The sequence below is a fragment of the Chrysemys picta genome, chromosome 6, assembly GCF_011386835.1.
Source record: "Chrysemys picta bellii isolate R12L10 chromosome 6, ASM1138683v2, whole genome shotgun sequence".
Taxonomy (NCBI): Eukaryota; Metazoa; Chordata; order Testudines; family Emydidae; genus Chrysemys; species Chrysemys picta.
Window position 1 is genome coordinate 119,814,750 of NC_088796.1, and position 26,073 is coordinate 119,840,822.

Here is a 26,073-nt window from a genome sequence, read left to right on the forward strand (position 1 = left end):
ACCCATCTGAGCGGGCAGTTATGCTAACTGCACCTAATTTGGGTGTCTACGGCTGCTCCTGGAGCTCTGGGCTCATTTTCAAAGCTGGGCACACACTACCAATCCGGTTCTCCAGAAGCATGAGCTCAAATGAAAAAAAAAATCAATTTGCTTTAGCCATTCTCATGGCCTTTTAGTTTCAATGCTCAAGGCCCAGGGGTTTACTCACACGAACGTCTGGAGAAAGCAAACGTTCCACAAATGAACGTACGTACCTGTTTTGCAGGGGTATATTTTTTATGGGACAGGGACAGAGCTGGAGACAGTGTCCTCAAACTCCATTTATAATCCTGACACAAAGGCAATTAAACAAACCGTATTTAATGAAGGATATGTCTGCAACTGTCCCAACTATGGCCAGGCACACAGATGAGATGGGACACTGCTTGACACAATGTGGGAAGAGAAGAACAGGAGGACTTGTGGCACCTTAGAGACTAACAAATTTATTAGAGCATAAGCTTTCGTGGACTACAGCCCACTTCCGAAGAAGTGGGCTGTAGTCCACGAAAGCTTATGCTCTAATAAATTTGTTAGTCTCTAAGGTGCCACAAGTCCTCCTGTTCTTCTTTTTGCGGATACAGACTAACACGGCTGCTACTCTGAAACTTTTCATAATGTGGGAAGAGGATTCCTAAATCTCTTTGCCAGTGCCCTGCCACAAAGACAACGAAGTCAGAAAAGGATCTGACCTCAAAATTATAACTGTCCTCTCTTTCTCACACACAGTTAATATGATGAGAGAAAATTAGCTTTAGACTCTATATCCAACTAATAAATTTTTGTGATCTAATCTTTCTCAGAATGATGCTTCTGGGAAGTCCCATGTAGACCCGAGACTTTTCATTTAACAAAAAATCCCCCAATCATGGAGTAGCACAACCGAAACCTCATACAACACTTTGACAGTACAGCCCTTCCACTGAATAAAGTGAATGCAATGTATTAGGACACCAGTATAATACGATGTATTAAGGATAATCAGGAGCACTCAGATTTGCCCTTTGTATTTCAGAAATCACCACCAAGCAAACATTCTGGAACTGCTGATGTCCAAGAATGAACAGAACCCAGCTCTGTTCTTCACGGCTACCTGGGCTTTACAGCTCTGACAACCATAGCATTTTTGTCAGTCAGCTAAGCAGATGAGACTCAGAAGGCACATTGGGAGTATCAGAACCTGCTTGTGCATGTGAGCAGAACAAGCATCTGCCTAGGGTGGCAATACTTAGGTGGCAGCAAAAAAAAAACTCACCAAGCACAAAAATAAAATAAATCTGGGATTCCTCCCATCTCCTTCCCACGCCGCACCAGTGGGTGCTCTGAATCGCATGTTTTACATTTCTCTCCCACTAGCCCTGCCCCAGCTGATGCTGTTTACACAGTAGCCAGCGGTCCCTGTGCTGAGCAGCTAATTGGTTCTCAGCTCCAGCGGAGTGCTGATCAGTGCTAGTACTGGCATTGCAGGGATATTAGCTCCTCCCCCAGCCTCCAAGGGGAGAAGATGGATGGTTTCTCTGGACGCAGTGTGAGCAGGTGCTTTGGTGATAGATACCATTAAACATTCCTTGATAAATCTGCACATGCAAAGAGGATTTGTGGACATACAGTTGGCTTGCTGCAGCCAGTGTATCTGTGCAAGCAGATACACAGGCTGCTTTTGAACGTTTGGTCCTTGAAGCTATTTTACTTGTTTCGCGAGTGAACAGGCTAGCCTGGCTGTGCTCCAAAAATCACCTGGTGTGGCTCAGACTTCAGAGTTATTTTACAATCTGCAGTTTTCATGTGAAATTTGAGTGCTTGAGGAGACTTGTAAAAGAGGAGCTGGGTGGTCATTTGCAAAGGGAGCAGAATTCAAACTTCCTCTAACAAATAGTTCATGTTGACTGGCATAACATGAATGACTCACTCCAGTACAGGGCAGGCACTGAGTTTCGCGATGCTAGTGTGATCTGGGACACAATTATTTGTGTCACACAAACTCTCTGCTGCGGTATGTTAACTGCCACGTAACATGCTTATTCTCTTCAAAAGCGAGCATTAAATCCACCTTGTCCTGATTAGGAAATGAAGTTGTGTTTGAAAACATATTAGTTAACATGATTTTAATCACAACTGTGCACCTAGTGTAGACAGTTTAACACCTTGACAACATATTACAGTAAAACATGCCTTAGAGACCACCTTGGAAGAGGGACCACCTGTCACGAGCGACTACTTGCAGAGGCCACGGAACACCACCGTTTTACTGTAGCTAGTTGAAGGCATAGTCAACCTTAGACTCCCACTTACAATCAGCACCGACCAACTAACACATATTTAAAGCTGTGTAAATAGAGTTAATAAAAGATTTTCACATTAACTTTTTTTTTTTTTGGACTTTTTAAAAATGTTTTTTAACCCATGTAGAGAGTGGTTGGATTTTTTAAAATGAAGATGACAAAGTTATAACAAAAAATGTTTGACTTTTTCCAACCAGCTGTAGTGTTAAACAGTGCCTATACTAAGTGCAAAATTGTGATTAAAATTACATTAGCTAACATGCTTTCAAATACGACCTAATTCCAAAATCTTAGGCTTGGTCTACACACAGATTTTGTACCAGTTTAGCTATATCAGTTAGAGGTGTGATTTTTTAAAAATTGGAATGGTTGTACTAGTACAACCATTAGTTTGGAAGCAGTTATACTGGTGTAATGGTGCCTTGTACACGTATCACATATTTCCCTTCCTGTCTGGGAATCAGCTATACCAGTATAAACACATTTCTATCAGTAGTATACTTATATAGCCGGTATAGTTAAAGCAGGGCAACGTTTGCATGTGGGCAAGGGGCTTTAGTGTCTATTTTGGCAGCAGGGAGAGTGTTTTGGGAAAATAGATGTGCACGAAGTGGCCAGTACGTGTGATGTTGGGGCAGGTCTCATGCACAAAAATAACTGTTTGAACATCACCTGCTGTTGTTACAAGTAATACCCAGAATTACTATAACTGAAAGAGATTAGAGAAAAGTCTCTCTTTTTCTTGTCTGTTTGTTATTAGTTGGTGCATTTGACAGCCCTTCAATTAACTAGTCAGTCAACCACTTATCCCTGTTTGCCTTCTACACACCAACAGGGGAGAAAGAAATTATTTAAGTAACAGGGAAACGTGATTGTAAATATTACAAAAATTGGCAGGGAGACTAAGGAGTAAGAACAGAATCTGAAATTATTTATGTCATTTTCTTGATATTGACTAGAATTTGACTACTGAACTGATCACAGAAAGGGCCCTTTCTTGTCCCAGCTCAATATAATAGACTTACAGGTTCAAATCAGCCTTAACAACTATACCTACACACAACTTGATTTGCCTATACACAACATCTGAGAATTCTGGTGGTTGGATATCTAAGTGATCTACATATTCAAGTGCAGTTTGCACACACAAATCTGAGGTTTTGCTCATGCAAACACATGGGTGAAACAATTGTAGCTGTCTTTCTAGAGGCTGGATTGGGGCCACTTTGAAAATGTGTCAGTTACATTGCAGTCTCACAGCAAATTTCCCATGGACAGCGCATACATTAGGGTGACTGCCAATGTAAATATTTTTGCATCACAGCTAAATTGCTCATGTCTCATAGTTAAATATCACATTGCTTTCTAAAATATGTAAACTGAGTGGACAGTTATGGTTTCTATACAAAGAGACCCAGCCTCTTCAGTCCAGTTGACTTATTTTAGATTCAGAAAAACCAGAAAGTAAGAGCTAATATAAAACCTCCATGAGACAGAAAGCAGAGTGTGTGTCTCACTCATTGAGATCATTCATCCAACCCAAAGGCCTGCTCTAACTAGGAGATTACTTAAATATTATGTGGACTACATGTAATGGAATTATAGCTACACCACAGCGAGAGGTTTTTTAACATTTACATCAGGGCTTAAAATTGCAGATTTGAAGTAACTCTGGCTAAAAAATGTGACCTGACAGCTTTGTATAAGTTTTTTAAAGTTAAAAAAAAGTTTGAATGAAATAAAAATTGTTGTACTGAAATCTAATTTCCAGCCAGGTTCTCAGTGTCTAATTTTCAGCACGTCTCTTGGGGATGGGGCGAAGTTGGCCTCCACTGTCATGCTGATGTATGCCAAGATAATGACAACATATCAATCCAAGTTATTCAGAGAGATTTTTTTAAAATGGTGGTTAAGTCCTTTCAGGAGAACTAATTATGGGCAAACCTTCAAAGTTTGGATTCAATCAGGATGAGCACAGAAATGTTCAAATGCCAGATCTTTAGCTGGTTTAAGTTGACACAGATCCATTTAACTCAATTAAGCAATGCTGTTTTACACCAGTTGATGATCTGGCTCCTGTCAGATGTTTTTCCGAATCTTAGCTGAACTAGCCAAAGCAGAGATGGCCTTGACCCCAAATCCCCGAGATAAACACCACTGTTTTTTGGTAATTCCAGATCTGGAGCAGTCCTATCTCTAACCTCACCCTCTTTACTCAGCACAATTGGACTGAAAACTTTACTGCAGCCTCCCTCACAAATTATTTGCATTTCTGCTTCCACTCTGAGCCAAAAGTTTGTTTATTTTTTAAATCCAAATACTCATTCCAGAGTCACTTCTGGAATGAAAATGAGCCAAGGTTTCGCAGGCAGGGAAAGGTCTTATTCTTTTTCTGGACCGGTTCACCATCCCTTATACAAAACTGCATGAGTTTTTAGGAGAGTTAATAGTCTCTACTATACAAGGACAATTCCTGGAAAGAAGAATAGCTCTACGCAATGTTCAAGCTTCTGGATGCCCCAAGCTATCACGCTCCCGCCTCATTCAATCACAAAGTGCTAAAAAGGGCTGCAGCCCAAGGGTTAATGTCTGTAATTCGCTTGTGAATAATTATACTCACTGTTTAAAAAAGCTAAATCTGGGTCACGTAGACTCTTTCTAAAGCAAATATCAGGTCAGTGGGAGGGGGAGATCATGCATATGGGATGCTGAGTTCCCCTCAAGGATCTTTCTTTCAAACCTGCGCAGGCATCACTTGATCAGGGGCGGCTCTATGTATTTTGCCGCCCCAAGCACGGCAGTGAGGCAGCCTTTGGCGGCATGCCTACGGGAGGTCCGCTGGTAACGCGGATTCGGCGGCATGCCTGCGGGAGGTCCGCCGGTCCCGCGCCTTCGGCGTACCACCCACCAAATTGCCGCCGAAACCACGGGACCGGTGGACCTCCCGCAGGCATGCCGCCGAAGGCAGCCTGACTGCCGCCCTCATGGCGACCGGCAGGCCGACCCCCGCGGCTTGCCACCCCAGGCACGCGCTTGGTGTGCTGGTGCCTGGAGCCGTCCCTGCACTTGATAAGTATTCTAGAGGACTCCACGAGGTTGTGCATGACTGTGCTAGGCACTGCGCAGAGAGACAATAAATGGACATTCTCTACACCAAAGAGATTACAATCTAAAGTAACTCAAACTATAATGTATAGTTGTATGTTGTTTAGGAGAGTGCATTGGAATTCCATTGGTGAACCTTTCTGATATACAGAACCATACACATGTAGGGCTGGAAGAGACCTTGAGAGGTCATCAAGTCCAGCCTCCTGTGCTGAGGCCGGACCAAGTAAACCTAGTCCTAGACCATCCCTAATAGGAACTTGTCTAACTTCTTCTTAAAAACCTTCAGTGACAGAGATTCCACAACCTCCCTTGGAAGCCTGTTCCAGAGCTTAATTACCTTGATAGTTAGAAAGTTTTTCTTAATATCTAAATCGCCCTGGCTTCAGATGAAGCCAATTACTTCTTGTCCCACCTTCAGTGGCCATGGAGAACAATTGATCCCCATCCTCTATATATTCTTTATATAAAACCGTGTACAGTACATTGAACACTCTGTAGTAATATTTTAGTACAGGGCCAAATTCTGAGTTACACTTATACAGAGCATGGTCCAAGGGCTAGGGCACTAGCCTGGGGACCAGCGTTCAATTCTCTGCTCTGACAAAGACATCCCACATGACCCTGGGCAAATCACTTAATATAGGCCTCACTTCCCTATATGTAACTAAACAGGATTTGGTTCATTACATGTATGAAAAATGACTTCACTCTAGTTATATTGTGGTGCAGACCATATGTACTTTGCTTTGGAACAGGGAGCGAGTGGTCATGCTAATGATAGTATGGAATCGTTGACAAATATGTGTAGTGGCTTTTTTTTGAGAGAGTTAAGGTTTAATTTAAAGAATTTAATTTTCTAGCTTAAGTAGGCATTCCTTAATTATTCATTTACAAAAGTTAGCTTCATATTCCCGTATATAAGTTGATGTTTGACAGCTGTTTTTATATGGGGGGGAATAAGTTGAGGATAGCGGTATGATCATGTAATAAAATTGAAAATGTCTTTTTAGCTAAAGAAGTTTCAGCTAAATCCATGTGGTAACATAACCTCTACATAATAAAACTACACCTATTCTATCCAAATAAAAGCTATAATTACATTGTAGATTAAGTGTTCATGCACTGTGGTTATTAAAAAAATACATTTTAACCCCAAAAGGGCCATAATATTGATAGCCTTCAGGTTCAAGAATTGTGCGATAAATTCATGTATTGTAACAACTAATGGAAGTATAGTGAAGGAATTTTTCATTCAGTTTCATTCAGTTCAATATTACAGTGTTGGTTACTATAAACTTATTGGCAGTCACCAAATAACATTATTGTAAGCGGTTTTATAAATTCTGATTAGCTGAATATAGAGGCAGTTAGATCTTGGAAGAAATGCTATATTAGTTGTAATACAGATCTTATTAGACATTATGGATATCATCCATAAAAATAGAAGACTCATTCTACTAAAGACTGACGAAATAACTTCTTCTTAGATGCAGCTGCTGCCTACAGGATATACCCACACAAACAAACAAAACCATTACATGATGTCAAAACATTCAATAGTTAATGTGAACAAAGTCAGATTTGTTTTGATCATCTTTTTGAACCCAAACTCTAGTTTAAGGGTCTTGTAAAACTTCAAATTCCACCAGGTTTAGCCACCCCTGCTTATGATGTTATATAAGTATGCATTTGATGAATTGTGAAGCATGAAGTTAAAGGTATAATGAGACATCTTGCAGTATGTAAAAGAGGAAGGATTGTCTTGCGGCTAAGGGGTAAGCTTGGGGGTGGTATTTTGTACTGTGCATCTAAAAGGAGCAGCACAGAACTTGCTGCCCAGGGGAGGGGGCTTTCAGTCCCAATCCTGGGCTGCTTTTGGGGCCTGAAGAGGCACCCCAGTGTGACTTACAGAATCATAGGACTGGAAGGCACCTCGAGAGGTAATAGAATGCAGTTGCCTGCATTCATGGCAGAACTAAATATTATCTAGACCATCCCAGACAAGTGTTTGTTTGACTTGCTCTTAAAAATCTCCAATAATGGAGATTCCACATTATGGCCGTCTCCCTTGGTGCCTGGATTAGGGGAATTCTCTCCCAGCCAGAGCTGGGATGTTTAAAGCCCCTTCTTACTCCACTCTGGCTGTCACTGTTACCTGGCATAAAGGGGCCAGAGAAGAGGGCCAGGATCTCACTCTAGGAGTCTGGAGATCCATCAATTGTTTCCTGCTCTGCGCAGACATTCGATGGACAAGTCATAGACTACATTTGTGCCTCAGTTTCCTCATCTACAAAACAGGGATAATATTTATCTAATAGTGAGAAGTGTCTGTAAATATGTAGTGAAAGGCACCATGCTGGCATGCACTTACTAATTCTAACCCTCGTGAGATAGACTGCATAATATACTGCCTCAAATCATAGTCAGCTCTCACATCCAGGCCCTCAGCCTGAGCCGTGGATAGAACAAGGGAAAAGTGAATGAACTGAGCATATTGTGAGGCATTTAGCCAAGGACTGATTGCTCTCAACCACCTGTGAACTGCAAGGAATGCTTGTGGAGAGTTACCACTTTTATATATTTTTTCAGTGTGCTTAATTGTATGAGTTTATCCAGATACCTGTAGTATTCCAAACCTTATTAGGTAATCAAACATATCATTTTATACAGCATATTTAATAAACTATTATAACAACATCTCACAAAAATGAACCAAGCAAGTGCCATTATGATGGAGGCTCAAATTCTAGGATAAACATCCCAGCTCTTATACTTACAGGATCAACCCAGCTATTACAGTCATAGGATTAACCCAGATCTTATAGTCAAAGGCTTTTCCAGAGCAAAGTTTGCTAATTTTAACAAAGTCCAAAGCAAAGTCCTTTTGCTCTGCACTGACATTAATGATCCGGAGGCACTTTTGAAGGTTTGTTTAAACCAGCCTGCAGTACTTTTGCGGCATGAACAAACATCCTCTATAGAATGGGTCGAAGCCCATTTCATTTATGACTAAACTACGTTTCTGTTGAGAGCCTCTGAAACTGAGAGGCTAGCGTACTTACCTACCTATGTGCCACAGCTGGGGGCTAGATTCATAGCTGGTATAAGTTGGCCTAGATCCGTGGGTTCCAATGGAGTCACACAAATCTCCACCAAGTGAAGGTCTGGCTCTGGGAGTTTAAAGGAGGATATGATGGCACCATGGCATTGAATCTTGAAGACTAACAGACAATTAGATTTTTTTCCCCCCTACAATACTTGACATGAGTCAGGCAGGCCAGATAACATTTTAGTTGGTGGCCTGCAGTTCCATCTTATTGACCACCACACTAAATGAAGGGGATACCTAGGAGTCTCCTGGCTTTCTCTGCTCCCACACAAACAAAAGTACGGTATAACCCCTCCAACAGGATCCATGATCCAGGATGAACCTCTGCTACCAAAGCAGCATTTTATCTGGCTGTGCTTTGCTTTGGGAGCAACCAAGTCCTGATTTGTCAGGAGAGCATAAAACAAGCAGTCACCAGAAATCCTCAGGGTCAAAACACCTAGAAAACGGGCTAATCATGTGCCCTCGGATCCCCCCCACTCTCTAGGGTTTTCCTATCTGGGAATAAGATCGGTCTTGATCTAAGGTTTAAGGTCCCATAGCTTCTTCACAATCCTTCTAGGCAGGGCCTAGCAGTGGTAAGGACCATCTGTGGAATATCAGGCACAGAACCAGAATAGCTGGTTCTCCATCATCTCCTGCAAGAGGCCCCAGTTTAGAAGGCATGCTGGGGTCAGGAGTGGATGTGGTTGTGGTATTCCTACACCTCACCTCTTCTTTGGCAGAACAATGACCATAGAGACTGTGTCAATCAGATCACAAGCTAGGGCAGCCCACAGGGCAGCTGTAAGCTGTGCTGCTTGCTGCACCAGTACTGTATAAGGGAAGCATATTGTTCCCTTGGTCATTGTGCCAGGTTCAGCACTGGTGCAGGGATGGATTGGAGCCATAATCTCAACACATGTACATTTCCTCAGTCCCAAATGCAAAGATATTTCATGTAACCATATATTGTCTTAATTCTGACCTCCCTGACTTTCCTTTGACGGTTACTGTTACTAGTCTTGGTCCACTCATGAGTCAAATAATAAAGGGAATAACATATGTAATTATCCCACGCATCATTTGGGGAATATGTGCAATGGTCCAGATCCTCAGCTGGTGTAAATCAGCGTGGCATCACCGATGTCAATATAGCAACACCACTTTGCACCGGCGGAGTATCTGACCCAATAACACTACCTTATACAGTGTTACTTCCTCCAAGGATGATGATATTCTGATACCTAACTACATACACACAACAAAAAGACAGTGGAAAAAATGAGGTCATCTGAAACCAGCTTTCCAAACACACTAATTGATAGGATTTCATGGGAAGCCCAAATGGGTGTGCTTGGAATCAGTTAACGTGGCAAAGAAGATACCCAGCTTACAATAAGAAAGCATCAGAGATGCATGTTATCTTCCCAGCCAGAGTGTGATCCTGCATACCCTGTCGCATTAACTTGTGGTAGTCAGAAGTAATTCTCTCTCTGGGATCTAATGGCAGCCTGAACAAAATGGCAACTCCTGTTGCCCCACAGGAATGCAATCATGTTATCTCCTGATAATGCAAGAGACAACGTGTGTCACCACTAGGTTTGTGGTGACAGTGATGGAGCATTTGCCTAGGCTGCAATCAATGACTTGGACTTAAATTCATTATGTCTAAAACCCACAGCACAGTTTACAGAATATTATGATGGAGACTTAGAGATATATGAAAAGAATCCTGTCTGTAGCACAAGTTGAGGTCTGCTCTTTGAGCATGTGTGTGTACAGAATGTATTACACACACACACACAATACTCCATATACTGTGTGTGTATTACACCCCCGCATATATATTGTGTATGTGTTTTATATATCATGCATACACACAGTATAGTATAGTCATTTTAAAATAAACTCTAGCATGCTTGATGCAAGGACAGATCAAAAGCCAAATCCCCCTTGTTTTATTCAGATGAATAATCCCATTGAATTCCATAGGATCCCTTAACTGAGTTAGTCCAGCAAGATTTGGCCCCAAATATAGAGTTTTCTTTTCATCATTGGATGCAAAAGCATTGTGTGTGTGTGTGTGTGTGTGTCTGTCTGTCTTTCCCCCTCTTTCTTATATGCATACAGGTATAAAGGCAATCTTTTCTACTTGCAGCAAAAATAAAAATAATTGGGCTGATTTTCAATTGGGCTGCAGCTCTCATGGACTTCAATGGGAACTGGGATTGCTCAGTGCATTGGAAAAAAACAGGCCATATTTTAATATACATAGTATATGTAAAAATTAGATGCACATGTGTACACACCCTTTCTGCAGAGACGTATGTATAAGATTTACACTGCTATGTATGCTTTATAATTGCACATGGCAATTAAACCTTTACACACACACACACACACACACACACACACACACACACACTCAAAAGCTAATGCTTCGATGCTAGAGTGACCGACACTATAAAAATCCAAGCCAGCTATGTAGACAGCAAGACCTCTTTTAATCCATGCAGTGCACACCCATATCGTCAGCGATTGGCATCTTATCATTTTGTATAATAAATAACAGCATTTAATAATAATACACATGCACACCCTTCTGCCTCTCTGCTACCTACGCCATTTCAGTAACAATGTCCTGTATATGAGAAAGACACAGGATGAGGAACAGGCAGGACATGATTAGCTGAAAGAGATAGGCTCCGGCAGTGAAAGCTGCTGCATGTCGGAGCAGGTTCTTCCCAGCTTCCAGACGTGTGATCTGCATGTCTAATAATGAACAGATTTAGTCAATCCATCATTTCTGGCATCAGTCCCTTACCTTGAAATGCTGTAGTTGAAGTATCTGGTCCTCAAGCTGTTGTCTCTTGCCTTCTATTTCTGTCTGCCTTTTCCGTTTTTCCTTGGGAAAATAAAGAGAGAGCACGTCAGAGCGATGGGTGCCTTAAGGACTGCGGATTCTTAAAAGAGAATTTAAGCAGCCAAGCACATCTGTACAGATGTCACCAATGCCATCCACACAGACATTTCACCTGCTTCTCTGGCTGTGGGTATGCAAACGGCAGCATCCTTGCAACATGTCAGCTAAGGACTAGCTACTTGTTCACTGAGCAGGAGAAATTCTCCTCACTCACATTCAGTCATAGGAACAGCAACTGAGTACACAGTCCTGGAGAGGGAAAAAACCCGGGCATACTAGCTAACAATGGAGTTACCCTTGTGTGTATTATTCTACAAGGTCAAAATTAAGGCTTGCTTGGTGCAAAGAACGACAATAACCCTGTAAAGAAAGCGTGTGATTGCATAACTGATAAAAGAGGAATAATACTAAGATTACAGACCGCATCCTTCTCCCATTGAAGTCCGTGATAAGACTCCACCTGAGTTCAATGGGAACAGCTTCTCTTCAAAGCACTGTATTAACCCATCAGCCAGCTTCAGTGCGGAGTCATTTAAAACACAAATGAAAAATATGTACTTTAAGCAATTGGCACCCTTCTTGGCAATCTTGGCAGAGAAAGCCTAGGACTGAGTTGACCAAACCATTTTCTCTCCCTTAAAAGGGTTCCATGACAGCAGAATTAGTCCAATCGTGAGTGGCTGTGACTGCTTTGCAAAATCTCACTCACTGAGACCCTGGCGCTTTAGCAGGTCTATAGGTGCAACATCCACTTCAGCAGGCAGTGGATTCTTCCTCCCCCCTGCAGCAAGGGAATACTGGCCTCCTCTTCTCAATCCCTTGTTGTTGCAAGGCAGCCACTGATAGCCTCTTCCAGCTTTCCCTCACACCATCAATTGAAGCAGGCTATTGGCCATTTCTTCTGCCCCTCCCTCCACCTGGGTCGCTTCAGAGCAGTTCCCTCTTCGCAAATAGGTTGGGCAATGGGGAAATTGTGAGGAGATGGATGCAGAAAGACACAAATGCCCACAAATCAATTTTTACTGGGTCTGTTTTTCACATCCCTCCACCCATGAAGCCATATGTTTTAGTTACCATGAGCCCAACTTTACAAACCTTAAAGGAAGCCACTAAAAACTTCTAAAAGTGACCTCAAGTAGTTTTGCTATACCAAAAAAGTCACAACTTTGTATCTTGGGGCTTTGCAGTGACAGACACCGGTTCTGGGTGTCCCACTGAGATCCTGGGAATTCTCCTTTTTCCAGTGGTTTACACCTCTCAACCCTGCAGATATGTAGACAAAAGATGTCATTTATCTGGGACTGAATCTTGCCCATCCTGGACATTCGACAGGGGTAATTTTGAGGAAAATGTCCATGTTTATAGGGTGGAGGAGAAAACATTTTTGTAACAGGTTGATTAAAAAAAAATGGAAGCTGCCTGGAACCGCTCAGGGGTTTCAGATGTTAAAACAAACCATGAGAGAGCTGGATTATATGAGCAGAGGGCAGATAAGGTGGTCAAACAATTATGAACAATTGTTTGAACAATAATAAGTGACTTTGTAATTTGTTACATAGATATCTCCTTTACATATTTAGTAAATTATATACTTACACAGACACACACTTAACTAAAATATATAAGTATATTATGGCCGGTCACAATTTTTCTAAATTTTTTTTGATGGAAAACTAGGTTTTTACTAAATGAAATTTCTTGAAAAGTGACTGCTTTCTGCAGAAAATTTAATTTTTTAATCAAAAAAATCAAACACCTAATCGAAATACTTCGTTTTATGGGATATCTTGCTGTGGTGCTTCATGAGAATTGTAGTTCATTTTCTTTCCAACCCCATTCTCCTCTATGATCTGGGCACCCCAGTTAGACTGTATCTCTCAAGGTGCACCATGGCCTGGGATTCCCATGATGCAACTGCATCCCTTCACAATGGAAAGTAAGGTGCATCATGGGAGATGTAGCCCAACCCGGGAGTCCAGCGTACAATGAGATCTGGAGCACGTGGCACCCAAACTAAAACTCCCATGAGGTACAGCAATGGGATATCCAAATTGTAATATTTACATATATGGGTGAAATATTTTGGTTTCTGATTTTTCACTGAAAAGTAAAAAATTTCCACAGTAAAGAAGCCCATTTTCTGACCAGTTGTAGAGCATATACATACCTGCATTATCTATAACATATAACGAAAGAGAGAGGATCTGATTCCTATGTACACTGGTCTGGCAATGTAAAGGAGCCTTCAAGTGAGTGTAAATAAAACTTACACCCACCATAAGGCTCCTTTATTTTGCCAGCACAATGTAAAAGAATCTTAGTGTAAATTAGAGTAGGAATAAAGGGAGGTAATTAGGGGAGCGGAAATTTCCAGAAAACTGAGTAGCTGACTGGAGACTTTCCTGACAATGAGATTTGTCAGGCCGTGGCACAGTCTTCCAAGAGAAGAGGTGAAAACCCCACTATTTGGCACTTTTGAAGCAGTTGCTCAAAGTACTAGAAATAGGGTTGCCAACCTTCTAATTGCACAAAACTCTGGCCACGCCCCCTGCCCTGCCCTTTCACCACGCCCTACTCCCTATTACTACATTCCACTTCCCTCGGTGGATCGCTCTCCCCCACCCTCACTCACCACATAACATGGGCTAGGGCAGGGGGTTGGGGTGAGGGCTCTAACTGGGGGTGCAGTCTCTGGGGTGGGGCCAGAAATGAGGAGTTCAGGGTGTGGGAGAGGGCACTGGGCTGGGACAGGGGATTGGGGTGCAGGAGGGGGTTAGGGCTCTGACTGGGGGTGTGGACTCTGGGATGGGGCCAGGGATGAGGGGCTTGGGGTGGGGGAGAGGGGTTCAGGGTGTGGGAGGGGGCTCTGGGCTGGGGGCTCTGTCTGGGAGTGCAGGCTCTGGGGTGGGGCTGGGAATGAGGAGTTCAGGGTGCGGGAGGTTCAGGGTGCAGGTTGAGGCAGGCAGTTGGGATGTGGGAGGGTGTGAGGGCTCTGGCTGGGGGTGTGGGTTCTAGGGTGGGGCTGGGGATGAGGGGTTTGGGGTGCAGGAGGGGGCATCAGGCTGGGGCAGAAGAGTTCAGGGTGTGTGGGGCGCTCTGGGCTGGAGTACAGGGTGCAGGCTCTGGGGTGGAGCCAGGGATGAGGAGTTTGGGGTGCAGGAGGGGGCTTTGGGTTGGGGGGGCTCAGGGCTGGGGCATGAGGTTGGCGCTCAGGGTTGGGGCGTGCGTTTACCTCCAGTGGCTCCCAGTCAGTGGCGCTGCGGGGGGGCTTAGGCAGGCTTCCTGCCTGTCCTGGCTCCATGCTGCACCCCAGAACAGCCAGCAGGTCCGACTCCTAGGTGGAGGTGCGGCAGGCGGCTCTGCGCGCTGCTCTTGCCCGCAGGCACAACCCCCGCAGCTCCCTTTGGCCCCGGTTCCTGGCCAACGGAAGTACGGAGCCGGTGCTCGGGGTGCCGGGGGCTGTGCGCAGAGCCCCGTGGCCCCCCTGCTTAGGAGACGGACCTTCTGGCCGCTTCCAGGGTGCAGCACGGAGCCACGACAGACAGGGACTAGTCTGCTTTAGCTCCGCAGCACTGCAGAGTGGACTTTTAACAGCCCGGTCGGTGGTGCTGACCAGAGCCGCCATGGTCCCTTTTTGACCAGGTGTTCTGGTTGAAAACCAGACACCTGGTCACCCTAACTAGAAGACATATAATACATACGGAACAATCCCATATTGGCAAAGAAATGGACTCAGTGGTCTTTTCCATCTCTAATTTCTGTGATAATTACATGCAAAAAATATGTGCTTACATAGTGCAGGCTCCTATGTGTACACATTTTAATTTCATGCATTTTAAATGTTGCACATATAAAATCTGCACTGAGTAATTTTGCAACTACCTGAACTGTGGCATGCAAATGGGTGTGCACAGAAAATGTGTGCATGCACTTTTTTGGGGGGAAAAATGGCCCTTTATATAAAGTGATATCCACTGGAGATTCCCCCCCCCCCTTTTTGCATTTTTGAACAGAACAGGAAAATGCATGGCTCAGGGGTTACAAAAAGAACAACATTCTTCATGGTCGCTTCTTGCAATTTTGGGCACTGGGGAAATAATATTGTTGCTTTACAGAGCAAGGGACTCATCAGATCCCATCCTGTATTCTCCTGTCTTATGTTTTCTTTGCTAAAAGAGCCTGTTTGTCTATTTAAGAGAGGAGATTAAAATGATTAGAGCTGCCTCTGTTAATGGCAACAATATTCTAATAAGAAGGATAATTCCCCCTGTTTTTGTCAAGTAAGTTTTTCCTGTTCTGATTTTATTTGAATTGTGTGGGAGTTTGAATCCTGTTGTCCTGAAGCACCATGGGCTAATCTGAACTACACCTCTACCTCGATATAACGCGACCCGATATAACATGAATTTGGATATAACGCGGTAAAGCAGTGCTCCGGGGGGGTGGGGGTGGGGGGAGGGCTGCACACTCCGGTGGATCAAAGCAAGGTCGATATAACGCGGTTTCACCTATAACGCGGTAAGATTTTTTGGCTCCCGAGGACAGCGTTATATCGAGGTAGAGGTGTACCTACTTCCTAACACTTAATTGACCTATTTTTTTACTCATTGAAAAGAAAGCACTTAATAAAATATGATATAAATCACCAAGGTATTTTCATTGGCTGGTTGTGTCATGCCTTATAATGGATATGACAGGAGAGCCTAATAAAACATAGATTAAAAAATGTCTTTTTTTTTGGTTAAGAAAGCAAAGCACTTAGTGTATTTTCCCCTCAGGCAACAATAGAGCCTGCACTAAAATACTTGATCTACTTACTAACTCGTGGGCATCTGTGGAATTAAATCACAATATTAATCATGTTTCCACTTGCCCGGTTTTCAGTCAGCCGGACTGCATCTCTCCTTCACTTCGTCTTTCACTATGGACCTAGGCTATTGGGTGAGGTATCTGTGTTAAAAATATTTTTCTTCTGAAGACTATATGGCTCAGGGGGATTGGTAATTGGATATAGGAGAGTGTCACCTTTAGGTCACTACTTCAAATCCAGCCCAGATTGCTCACAGTCAATGAAAGCTGTTACCCTAGCATAACTATTCAGTGGCTCATGTGAAATGAATTTTGTGATATCAGTCCAGTTCCTAGTGGTGAGCAGGGTTGCACAACATAAAACCCACCACTAGAGTATATTGCCTTGTCATATCATGTACTTCAGTGATATGTTTCAGAGTAGCAGCCGTGTTAGTTTGCATCCGCAAAAAGAACAGGAGTACTTGTGGCACCTTAGAGACTAACAAATTTATTTGGGCATAAGCTTTCGTGGCCCACGAAAGCTTATGCCCAAATAAATTCGTTAGTCTCTAAGGTGCCACAGGTACTCCTGTTCTTCTTTCAGTGATATGGTTAATAGTAAATCATAAAACACTTATAATAAATTTGATCACAAGAGAATAATATTTAACCATTTTCATTGATGTACATTTTATAAATGCAATATTCTGTAGTAGTAATTGTAGTTAGTATGGTGGAGCCCAGTTCTAACAAAATGCAGAACAGTGAAGTAAAATGAAACTCTCTAATGGCGGGAATACATCAGCAATGCACAGACTGCAATTCTGGTTATAAGAAGTTATTCAATCACATGTCCGCATACTACAAATATTACTATCAAGCACCGGACTCACTAGCTGTGAGTGCAGAACAGGTGCTGTGTTCTGCACCTGGTGCTAGTCACATACAGTGAGCAATATGTTCAGTAGAAAGTCTTTTCAGGATTAGCCGTGTACTGAAGCTATTAGGTGAAGTCTTGGCTTCACTGAAGTAAGTTCAGCATTCACTTAGATGCTTTCCTGAATTAGAGCCTGTAAGAAAGTGTTCTACATTATGTTTCCCTGAATATAAAATATCTTTTTCAACTAGGCCTATTATTTTAACAGATACTAATTTACTAAGGTTCTTGGTAACAAGAAAATAAAACACATGCTTTAAATAGGTTTATCCCAGGCAATTTTGTTTAAATGGACGTCTCATTTTTATTCCATAACAAGTAAATACTATATTATTATTTCAGACAATAGAGTTAACGCTAATATCTTTTTTGATGGGAGTACAAGTTTAGTTGATAAAGGTAATAATGCTGATGTAATATACTTAGGCTTCTATAAGGGTTTGATTTAGTACCACATAACATTTTGATTAAAAAAACCCTAAAACAATATAAAATTAACATGACACATATTACATGGATTAAAAATGGGCTAACAGATGGGTCTCAAAATGTAATCAAGCTGGTGTGTTTCCAGTGATGTCCTAAAGGGGTCAATTCTTGGCCCTGTGCTATTTAACGTTTGTATCAATGACCTGGAAGAAAACATAAAATCATCACTGATAAAGTTTGGAGATGACACAAAAATTGGGGGAGTGGTAAATAATGAAGAGGACAGGTCACTGATTCAGAGCAGTCTGGATCGGTTGGTAAACTGTGTGCAAGCAAACAATATGTGCTTTAATATGGCTAAATGTAAATGTATACACATATGAAAAAGAATGCAGGCCATACTTACAAGATGGAGAATTCTATCCTAGAAAATAGTGACAGAAAGATTTTGGGGTTATAGTGGATAATTAGTTGACTGTGAGCGCCCAGTGTGATAATGTGGCCAAAACAGCTAACGTGATACTGGGATTCATAAACAGGGGAATCTTGAGTAGGGGTAGAGAGGTTATTTTACCCCTATATGTGGTACTGGTGAGACGGCTGCTGGAATACTGTGTCCAGTTCTGGAGTTCACAATTCAAAAAGGATACTGAAAAACTGGAGAGGGTTCAGAGAAGAGCCAGGAGAAAGATTAAAGGATTAGAAAATCTGCCTTATAGTGATAAACTCAAGGAGCTCAATCTATTTAGTTTAACAAAGAGAAGCTTATGGGGTGACTTGATTACAGGCTATAAGTATCTACATGGGAACAAATATTTAATAATGGGCTCTTCAATCTAACAGAGAAAGGTATAACACAATCTAATGGCTAGAAACTGAAGCTAGACAAATTCAGAGTGGAAATAATGTGTAAATTCTGAATGGTGAGAGTAATTAACCATTGGAACAATTTACCAAGGGTCATGGTGGATTCTCCATCACTGACAACTTTTAAACCAAGATTTGTTGTTTTTCTAAAAGATCTGCTCTAGGAATTATTTTGGTGAATTTTAATGGCCTGTGTTATACAGGAGGGCAGACTAGATGATCACGATGGTCCCTTCTGGCCAGGGCTGGCTCTACTGTTTTTGCTGCCCCAAGCAGCACGCCGAATTGCCGCCGCGGACGGCAGGGGCAGTCCGTGTGCCGTTAGGGCGGCACGCGCGTTTCCGCGGCGGCGGCAGCTTCTGTCTTCAGCCGGAAGACAGAAGCTGCCGAATTGCTGCTGCGGGCAGCTGAACATAGAAGCTGCCGCCGAATTGCCGCCCTAAGGGCACACAGACTGCCCCCGCCATCTGTAGCGGCAATTCGGTGCGCTGCTTGGGGCGGCAAAACCACACGGACTGCCGCCCCTTGCAGATTGCCGCCCCAAGCACCTGCTTAGAATGCCAGTGCCCGGAGCCGGCCCTGCTTCTGGCTGTGGTATCTATAAATTACCTGGCATAAATAACGCCCTTGCACTATTCCTGATAATGGTATATTCTCCTTTCTGGATTGGAATGCTCAGAGACCAAAGCATCGTGCATTGCCGGATGGAAATATGGTAGCTGACGAAGCATTTAGTTGTGTACAATGTTTCTGGCAAATGGTGATCACACTGGAACACACTTCACCAATTACTGGAATTCCCCAATCAGTGGCAGGATTGGCAGCATCTGAATCAAGCAATTTTTCTATGATTGTTTCAAACTATGATTCTTGGGGACCACAGGCAGCATACCGGCTGCATGAAAACCAAAAGGGCAGACTTTAAGTAAGCAAGCTTGTTCAAAGGGTTTGCATCAAAATTATGAAAACCCATGGCTTTGATGTGAAACCTGGTGAAACTTGGTGGGTTTTGAGGAGTTTTGCTCGGAAACTACCCAAAACTCCAAGTGAAACTTGTGTGAACATGTGGTTCCACATGAATTGGAACTGAAGGAAATGTTCACATAAACTCCAAGCAAAGCAAAACTGCTAGGTTTTGCACACCAGTGATATTTTCCTACCCCAGCCAGCAGAGAAACATGAAGGGTGGAAAAAGCCCTGAAAAGTAGTCAGTTACAGACCCCAATGTGGCATAGCGCCATCTTGTGGGTGCGTATGTAGCTTTAATAAGTGCAGAGTTAACAAGAAATAGGCTTGAGAGAGAGATGAAGAAAATACAGACACTCAGTCCAGTTACATTGTGGATATGATAGTTAAACAAAAGCATTTCACTGAAAGCTCAGACTCTCTGCTTCTTGAAGAATACAACCCCCAGCAAGAGGTAGACTCCCCTAAATAAGATCTAGGCCTAAACCAAAACTCTGGATCTAAACAGGTCCTGAATATTTGGGAACACTCAAATCTAGAATCAGATTCCAGGTTTGGATCCCTATCTCTACCCAAAATAATGAGACAAATGGCAAAGTTAAGGCGTTCATTTACTTCTTCACATCTACAAATCAGGTGTTAGAAAAAAGAAGCAGCTTGAATAGCGGGGTCACTCTTGTTGCCTCTGTATTTTGAAATCTGCTTCTTGAGAATGAGATTTAGGCCAAAATGTTCAACTTGAATGCAAGACGTCAGGTACCTAAATAAAAATGGCCTGATTGTTCAGAGGTGCTGAGCACGGCTAGCTCCCACTGCTTCAGCAGGGGGCCTGGGCGCTCAGCTCTTCTAAAAATCAAGGCACTTTTACTTAGGTGCCTATATATGGCTTGAGATCACTAAATCTAAGCCCTCAAATATGAACACATTGGCTTTCATGCCTGCTTATGATCTCAGTGTAACCCCACAGTAAATCCACTAATGTCACTGGAGTCACTCTGGAATTGCCTGGCTATAGAAGAGAGCAGTGTAGGCCACCCGTTTTTAGGCTCAAAGGCATTCAGCTCACTGTGCCACATGGTTGGAGTGTACCAACGTAGTCTAGATTGATCAGTTAGACTCAGCCCTGAATAAAGGCACCCCGTCACAATGCCGTCCCTGCCCCGTCATTATCTCAGGCTGGGGCAGCAAGTTACAACAGCACCTTGAAAAGTTTTCAACGTATTTCTCTCCTCACACCTGGCCAGCTCTGCATGACTCCATCCATTTCCTGCTCCCTTCAACCGCTCCATGCCTGTTTGCTCACAGAGGGAAATATTCAGATTGCAGGGCGTGGGTTCTACACCATGCCTAGAACCCCCAGTGCTGGTAGGTTTTACTAGGCAGAGCTGTGGCAGGTCAGAGCCTCATTCCCCCCCCCACCCTTATTCCACGCCTAAGCCATGTAAAACAAAGGTGAAATCTAGACCACAGAACTAAGCCTGTGTACGCTGCTCCCACTGACTTCAATGGGAAATTGTGCGCCTGAATCCAATGACAAAATGTGGCCCATAATCAGGGGGATGAAGAAGGTGCAAAAATGTTGTGGTGAGTAGGTGGGAATCACACCACAGCTAACTGGCAGTATGATGCTCCAAGTATTAGTAAGTCTCTGGGCACAGATTTCCCATTGCTTCATCACTGCAATATTCTAACGAGTTAAGGAGGAGCAGGTGGAAGGGGGAGGAACTGACTGTTGTGTTAATTGGAAATAAATGCACAAAAAATGGCACAAGCAAAAGAAAATTACAATGCACGGCATTTTGCTGACAAGTACAGAAAATAACTGCAGAGAGATATGATCAAACAACCATGTACGTTTCTTCAGCAAGGCATTATTTTCTCTACCAAGCACAGTTGGTGGTTATTATTCCCTGTATATTTAAGCCAGGCCGATTTTAGAGTAGCAAAAAAGGATTCTGACAGTTGAATTTTTTTTCTGGTTCAGGGGCATTCTGCACTTTGGGAGGAAGAGACCATCTGTGATTGTGCTAATGACTGCAACCTGCACTTACCACAATCCCAGAGAAACCACCCTTCACGGAAACTAATGCTCTGTTACAAGTTAAAACCTCTCTGATTTTTCCTCCCTCAGCTAGGCACTTTGAAGAACAGAGTCTTCATTGTGGTGACTTCACCAGTTATTTTACAGTGAAATAAAATCTGTAGAGTTTTTTTTTTTCTTTTGCTCCTACGCTCAGTGCTAGCATTTCACTGGGAAAAAAAATACAGGCAACCAAGCTTAATTTTTTTAAAGTGACTGGTTCTCTCATTCTCTTTCATTCCCACATGGCCGATCCTTTTATTTTCCCATTGTGTTTCAGGCGGGGGGAAACTATAATGACAAGCAACTATCTCTACTAGTTACAACAATGCAGCCTAGTACTGGATGCTCCTTGTAAACTGTGACTCAAAGCGTCTTCTGCAATTGTAAACAGAATACAATAGAAATTACAGCACTGAGGTGGTGGGGGAGGGGAGAATTGAAGATGTGCCATTGGCAGAGTAGAATAAACATTCCTCAATGGCTGGTGGCAAGACGCCTGCTGCTACTTTGGAATAATCAAGGCGCACTTACAAAAGTAAACGCATGTTCCCTGCTGTAAATACAAGAACGCGCATCTCAACACATTGCCAAGTACATCAGACTGTATCACATGATATGCCCACACAGGACTGCACTTGGTGCAAATCTCATTGCTATGAGTAGCCCATATAATGCCTACAATCGCAAGTTAGGGGTTCGTTCTGGTCTCCTGCTTCCATCAGCATGTAATCGGAGATACCTCAGAACAAGGTGAAAACAAGTTTCCAGCCTGCTCCAAACAGGGCATATACACGCTACTTAGAGTCAGTCCATCGTTGCCGCTCTCCTCGGGGTTTGAGTTTATTTGTAATTCAATCAACAATGTCAAAACAAAAACAGCTTGGGCTTTTCCACCTAGCCTTGCTCTTCTTAGCGTTTTCCTGCAGCTTTCCACCTCTGTCCTGGACCTCAGCTCACTGCCTGGAGAGACACTCCAGCCTCACGTGCACCAGTACTTTAGTTGGCTCCTGCGAGCCTATGTCAGCAGTACTTACTCCATCTTATACGGTGTGGCAGCACCTGATCTTAGGGAGGCTCATCACCCTACGTACTGAATTCCTATGCAGGGTCCTAGAAACTACCACCCCGTTACGCCCTTATAAACCACTTACCTCCAGATAGGCTTTGAGAACAAAATCCAGATTTGGATCTGGATTTCAAACACCTGAAAGTTGGGTGTTTGGGATCTGGGTCCAGCCCCCACATCCAACCAAAGAGGACATTGTGGCTACTCCCCCTGTGGTGGCCTTGGAGTAGGAGGGAACAATGCAGGGAGCCCCTATCCCTAAACTACCTGCAGGAAACAGCTACAATAAAGATACGGATGCCTATTCTTCCTGGGTCAAGCTGTATTATTACTGTTCTTTATTAGTGTTACATTTAATGCCTAGAGGCCCCACCAGAGAAAAGACCCCATCGTGATAGGTGCTGTACAAACACAGGGAGAGACAGTCCCTGCCCTGAACAGCTTATGCTCCAAACAGACAATGAGTGAGAGAAAAGCAGGTGTAATTCCACAGGTGAGGTGGGTCTGCAGAGCACAAGAGTGGATCACCAGTAGTGCGCCAAGCAGTGGTCAGCATCACAGATGGGATGTGCCTGGGCAGCCTGGGGCATAGTCATAGGAGTTCACACTACATCTGTGGGACAGGAGTAGCAACCAACTTTTATGCAACCCATCTAAATGAGAGGTGTTACTTTCATTGGCCCTATCCCCACCCCTTTCCACAGTCCACAGCTATTTCCTTGAGTGATGGGAGGTAAAATAAAAATTAAATAAATAAAGATATCCTATCTCCTAGACCTGGAAGGGACCCCCAGCCCCTGCCTTCACTAGCAGGACCATGTACTGATTTTGCCATAGCTCCCTAAGTGATTGAACTCACAACCCTGGGTTTAGAAGGCCAATGCTCAAACCACCAAGCTATCTCTCCCCCGAGGAGAAAATGGAGACAACAAGTAATATAGCTTCTGCTGAAGTGTCTCATCCCCCTCTTGCTGAACTGGGACATTGGCTTGGAGGGATGGAGCTCCCTTTTGGAGCCACACCAGCCAGCCAGCTGCTGTCCACAGGACATGCCTGAGTATGTTGCTCTTGGGCATGGAATAGACTCATTCCCTAGGGACAGACTCCAGCAAGGGAGAAACTAGCGATGTCTGGGAAACTCCAGACAGCCTGAACACCACAAAAGAATGGTGTCTCTGATCTACAGAACAGGTTCCTATGAAGAAGCAATACTGATTCACCCAGAGAGAGCAGTATCTTGAGGGCAAGGCAGAGCAGTACCCTAAGGCCAGAAATATGTGTCTGCATTTAGTGTGTTCCGGAATCCCATTTCTCCAGCAGGGAGCACAGAGCACAGTGCCAGAACATAAGAGCAGCCATACTGGGTCAGACCAAAAGGTCCATCTAGCCCGTATCCTGTCTTCCGATAGTGGTCAATGCCAGGTGCCTGAGAGGGAATGATCAGAACAGGTAATCATCAAGTGATCCATCCCCTGTCGCCTATTCCCAGCCTCTGGCAAACACAGGCTACGGACACCATCCCTGCCCATCCTGGCTAATAGCCACTGATGGACATATCCTCCATGAACTTATCTAGTTCTTTCCTGAACCCTGTTACAGTCTTGGCCTTCACAACATCTTCTGGCAAGGAGTTCCACAGGTTGTCTGTGCGTTGTGTGAAAAAATACTTCCTTTTGTTTGTTTTAAACCTGCTGCTTATTAATTTCATTTGGTGATCCCTAATTTGTGTGTTTTAAGAAGGAGTAACACTTCCTTATTTACTTTTTCCACACCAGTCATGATTTTATAGACCTCTATCATATCCCTCCTTAGTTGCCTCTTTTCCAAACTAAAAAGTCCCAGTCTTATTAATCTCTCCTCATCCGGAAGCCATTCTATACCCCTAATCATTTTTGTTGCCCTTTTCTGAACCTTTTCCAATTCCAATATATCTTTTTTGAGATGGGGCAACCACATCTGCATGCAGCATTCAAGATGTGGGCGTACCATGGATTTATATAGAGGAAATATGATATTTTCTGTCTTATTATCTATCCCTTTCTTAATGATTCCCAACATTCTATTCACTTTTTTTTTTTTACTGACGCTGCACACTGAGTGGATGTTTTCAGAGAACTATTCACAATGACTCCAAGATCCTTTTCTTGAGTGGAAATAGCTAATTTAGACCTCATCATTTTATATGTACAGTTAGGATTGTTTTCCCATGTGCATTACTTTGCATTTATCAACATTTGAATTTCATCTGCCATTTTGTTGCCCAGTCACCCAGCTTTGTGAGATCCTTTTGTAGCTCTCCGCAGTCAGCTGGGGACTTAACTATCTTGAGTAGTTTTGTATCATCTGCAAATTTTGCCACGTCACTATTTACCCCTTTTTCCACAGAATCATAGAAGATTAGGGATGGAAGTGACCTCAGAAGGTCATCTAGTCCAACCCCCTGCTCAAAGCAGGACCAACCCCAACTAAATCATCCCAGCCAGGGCTTTGTCAATCCGGGCCTTAAAAACCTCTACAGATGGAGATTCCACCACCTCCCTAGGGAACCCATTCCAGTGCTTCAACACCCTCCTAGTGAAATAATTTTTCCTAATATCCAACCTAGACATCTCCCATTGCAACTTGAGACCATTGCTCCTTATTCTGTCATCTGCCAGCACCGAGTACAGCCTAGCTCCATCCTCTTTGGAACCCCCCTTCAGGTAGTTGAAGGCTGCTATCAAATCCCACCTTGCTCTTCTCTTCTGCAGACTAAGTAAGCCCAGTTCCCTCAGCCTCTCCTCATAAATCACGGGCCCCAGCCCCCTAATCATTTTCGTTGCCCTCCGCTGGACTCTCTCCAATTTGTCCACATACTTTCTGTAGTGGGGGCCCAAAACTGGATGCAATACTCCAGACGTGGCCTCACCAGTGCCGAATAGAGGGGAATAATCACTTCCCTCGATCTGCTGGCAATGCTCCTACTAATGAAGCCCAATATGCTGTTAGCCTTCTTGGCAACAAGGGCACACTGTTAACTCATATGCAGCTTCTCATCCACTGTAATCCCCAGGTCCTTTTCTGAGGAACTGCCGCTTAGTCAGTCAGTCTCCAGCCTATCAATTGCATAGAGGGAGTGAGCAAAACAAGATATCAGAATGACCTATGTATAAACAAAATGCAGCTGTTGCTCATTATTGTCTGTAACAAAAGGTATAAATGCTTGCTGTAATTGTTTACCTGTTGAGAGACCTGTTTAGCTCTCTCCCTCTATGCAAATGATAGAGAGAAAATAAAGGCTTCCTGCTTCTGATGTACTTAAAAATGTTTTTGCTATTACTTTTTGAGTCTTTTTTTGGCCTTCCTAATTATATTTTTACACTTAATTTGCCAGAGTTTATGCTCCTTTCTATTTTCCTCACTAGAATTTAACTTCCATTTTTTAAAGGATGCCTTTTTGTCTCTCACTGCTTCTTTTACTTTGTTGTTTAGCCACGGTGGCACTTTTTTGT

At 43.3% G+C, this 26,073-nt stretch overlaps 1 protein-coding gene across 8 annotated transcripts in view; it reads right to left on the minus strand.

Moving 5' to 3' along the window:
- The window catches only part of PALM2AKAP2 (PALM2 and AKAP2 fusion), a 498,698-nt gene that overhangs the window by 308,430 nt on the left and 164,195 nt on the right, over positions 1-26,073 (minus strand). For 7 of the 8 annotated variants that reach the window (XM_065550548.1, XM_024109973.3, XM_005292153.5 and 4 more), the window contains exon 2: positions 11,345-11,425. Coding sequence is in view for 7 of the 8 variants with exons in the window: in XM_024109973.3 (XP_023965741.2) it covers positions 11,345-11,425 (81 nt within the window). In the remaining variant the exon portion in view is untranslated. Of the gene's footprint in view, positions 1-11,344; positions 11,426-11,555; positions 11,716-26,073 lie in introns of those variants that run through there. The other variant, XM_008173377.4, reaches the window with a different exon arrangement.